Consider the following 3,217-nt stretch of genomic DNA (forward strand, 5'->3'; position numbering starts at 1 on the left):
CGACGAGCTTCAGTTTTGAATTCTGGTTTCTAGATAGACTAGGGTTTTAAAAGATTGTAAGGTTAGGGATTTCAATTTTGAATTTGATTTTTTAAAGCAAGTTTTTGAGAGAATAGGATTTCTAAATTATCTTAGTTCGCAAAGTGGTCTTCGAACCACCTTAGGATTTCTAAATTATCTTAGGATTTCTGCGTTATTAAAAGAAAATCTTTTCATATAAGTAATTGGTAAAAGACAAAAATTTGATCAATTTTATTACTCTCCAAAACCACCTTAGAATATTCTCTACTACAATAAACAATTAAATAATTACAATCCTTAATATTTTAATAATCCTCAAAAAGTTAACCCAATTCTTTACATCACTTTCCCCTCTATATATAAATCCCATTTCACAACCACCCCCAATAAGTTCCAACGACATTGTAATTCAGCTCTCTCAACTCAACTATGTTTACTTCCACTTCTTCCAGGACTTCTACTCAACTTTTCCGGGATTTTCTCGGTGACTTTTACTCCAGAAGATTGCTCCTCCACGCCCCCCAATCCCCCAATCCGGCTGCTCCTCCTCCAGCTCCCGCAACCACCCATGATCCCTCGGAACCTTACACCGGTGACAACAGCTTCGACGCCAATGTCGTTATGGTCCTCTCAGTCCTGCTCTGCGCCCTGATTTGCTCCCTAGGATTGAACTCCATCATCAGATGCGCCCTCAGGTGCTCAACGCTAGTCGCCTCGAGATCCAGCGCCAACTCCTCAGCGAGACTAGCCAACACAGGAGTGAAACAAAAGGCCCTCAAAACCTTCACAATCGTGAACTTTTCACCGGATTTGAAGCTTCCAGGACTGGACACCGAGTGTGTGATCTGCCTATCCGAATTCGCCTCCGGTGACCGCATCCGCCTCCTCCCGAAATGCAACCACGGATTCCATGTCCGGTGCATTGACAAGTGGCTCAGCTCGCACTCTTCTTGCCCGACTTGCCGACACTGCCTGCTCGAAACTTGCCAGAAAATTGTTGGGTGCAATCAGGCAAGCTCATCAGAACCTGAAGCTCAGCCTGTTCAGGAAACAATTGTGAGCATACCGCCACTAGAACCTGAAGGTTTGATACGAAGTTATAGAGGGATTAGCTAGAAGTATATTTTGGTTAATTAATTATGTGCTCTCACAAGAATTCCAAAGAATTTGTAGTTTTAGCTGTAAATTGTATAGTTTGATTAGTAACTTGTTGCAATTAGATCTAAACCCCTCTTGTAATTGTGAAAATTAAATTAGATATGGAAATTACAATTCTCAATTTGATAATTATATTCTGAAATTTTGTGTTTTAATATTATGTTTTGAGTATGGAATATGAGAAAAATGCAGAATCTGTGAATGGGAAAGTATTGAGTGGACAAAAGGAGGAGACTCAATAGTGACAGCCATGGGGAGACTGAGAAGACAAATTAAATTAATTACTTAATTGAAAAGCAACCATTTCTTCTGGGAGGGGCCAATGGGCTGTGCCAAACAGGAAATAAAGTTCTGTTTAATGGTTAAAAAAATCAGGAGATTGAACAAAAACGGCTCATTTTGGACCAACCAATTGATGCATTATAAGTAGCATTGCATTACCATATATATACTATTATATTGTATTATTATACGGAGAATGTGTAAAGGGACAGTTGACAATATGGAAATTATTTGTTAATTAATTGAGTTATTGACGTAGAATGTTAAGTTGTTAACTAACTATTTCAATATTATTGTGCACTCATCTATTTAATTATTTATAGTTACAGTGATAAAACAACGTTATCAAGTTAATATTGTAACTATTGAATTAAATATTATGGTTGGATCTCGGTTCCTCACTGGCCTATCAGTCTAAACTTTTATGTTAAATAACTTCTTAAAATAGTTTTAAAGGTTCCAAGTCTTAAGCTCAAATACCACAAATACACACATGTATATGGTTATCTCTTGGTTTTTAGGCTTGACCCATCTCTCTGATCATATGATTTTCGTCTATCTCTCTTGGTGTTTATGCTTGACCCATCTCTCTAGTTCTGTGCAACATTGCACATGAAAGGTTTTGTTAAACTTAAATACTAATACTAGGTTAGACCCTTATGAATCAGCCATCAAAACCTTCTTTTCTTTCACAAAGTCTGAAAAATGACAGCAAATAGATTACAAAAAGAGAACTATATAAAAATCCCACAAAAAAGAACAATCCTTGGATTAAAACGAAAGAACCCATATCACAAATAAAACAAGAAACATATAGTGTTTCTTCTAATTAAAAGAGAATACATATATAAGAAGAACCACTAGAATTGGAAGCTGAGGGTGCATCCACTAAGTTAGTTTGATATCTCAGCAGCAAATCTTGGTAGATGATTAAGAGATTTTGTTATCATATTTACACATTTGAAGTTTCTCATAGAGGGAGCTGACTAATTAACCCCACTAACCTGGCGGCTGAAATTTGATTTGCCGACTCTTGCTTAGTTGCTGAATGTGGGCCAATTAGAGCAAAAATTTGAGCATTAGCTACCACGTAAAAGTCTATTGTGACATTCATGCTTTCGTGACTTAATATGAAAACCTTTTATTGTGCCATATGTTTTCCGAGGATTAATTTATTCGTCAACGTTCAATTTATAATATAAAACGTTACACTTTGTATAGATAATAAGTCATTTTATTTATTAGAATGATAAATAGATGGAGAGTGTTATAAGTTCATAAATTAATGTTAAAGTCCGTTGTTTTACTATTCTATCATTAATACGTTGTTATATTTCAAAGTTTGAGCGTGTTACATGTTCATCATGCTTCATACCATTGTACAACTGTATGGTGTGAACGTTGTCAAATAATGGATTTGATAATATGTAAGTCGTTGACACAAAACAGTTATCTTTTACAATATGCATAGGATGCATATTGCGGAATCTCAATTGTATTATCCTTTTTTTCTCTTATAATATACATTGGAATATGTAATTATCTATGTTACAAATTCATTTGTATATAGATAATAACTTCAATAATAACGAAAAAAAAAAAAAAGCCCATAAATTCAATAGTATTAAAAGTTTAAAATGTAAGATTTATTGGGCCATTTGGCATGGAAATTGTATCATTAACAAAAGCACATGTGCTTCATGTGAGACATAAATAGCATAGTGTCCAATTAATGTTGTAAGAGTTTAATTGGATA

At 34.9% G+C, this 3,217-nt stretch overlaps 1 protein-coding gene across 1 annotated transcript; it reads right to left on the minus strand.

Moving 5' to 3' along the window:
* Positions 1–592: 592 nt before the first annotated feature.
* LOC116144901 lies at positions 593–944 on the minus strand. Its single transcript, XM_031430320.1, has one exon. The coding sequence runs from the start codon at positions 942–944 to the stop codon at positions 606–608; it is 339 nt and encodes a 112-aa protein (XP_031286180.1). The 3' UTR covers positions 593–605.
* Positions 945–3,217: the final 2,273 nt, after the last annotated feature.

Source organism: Pistacia vera, unplaced genomic scaffold, assembly GCF_008641045.1.
Source record: "Pistacia vera cultivar Batoury unplaced genomic scaffold, PisVer_v2 Contig459, whole genome shotgun sequence".
NCBI lineage: Eukaryota > Viridiplantae > Streptophyta > Magnoliopsida > Sapindales > Anacardiaceae > Pistacia > Pistacia vera.

Coding starts and splice junctions, on each gene's coding strand:
- LOC116144901 (XM_031430320.1), bottom strand. CDS start 944: ATGCACCGGACATGGAATCCGTGGTTGCATTTCGGGAGGAGGCGGATG.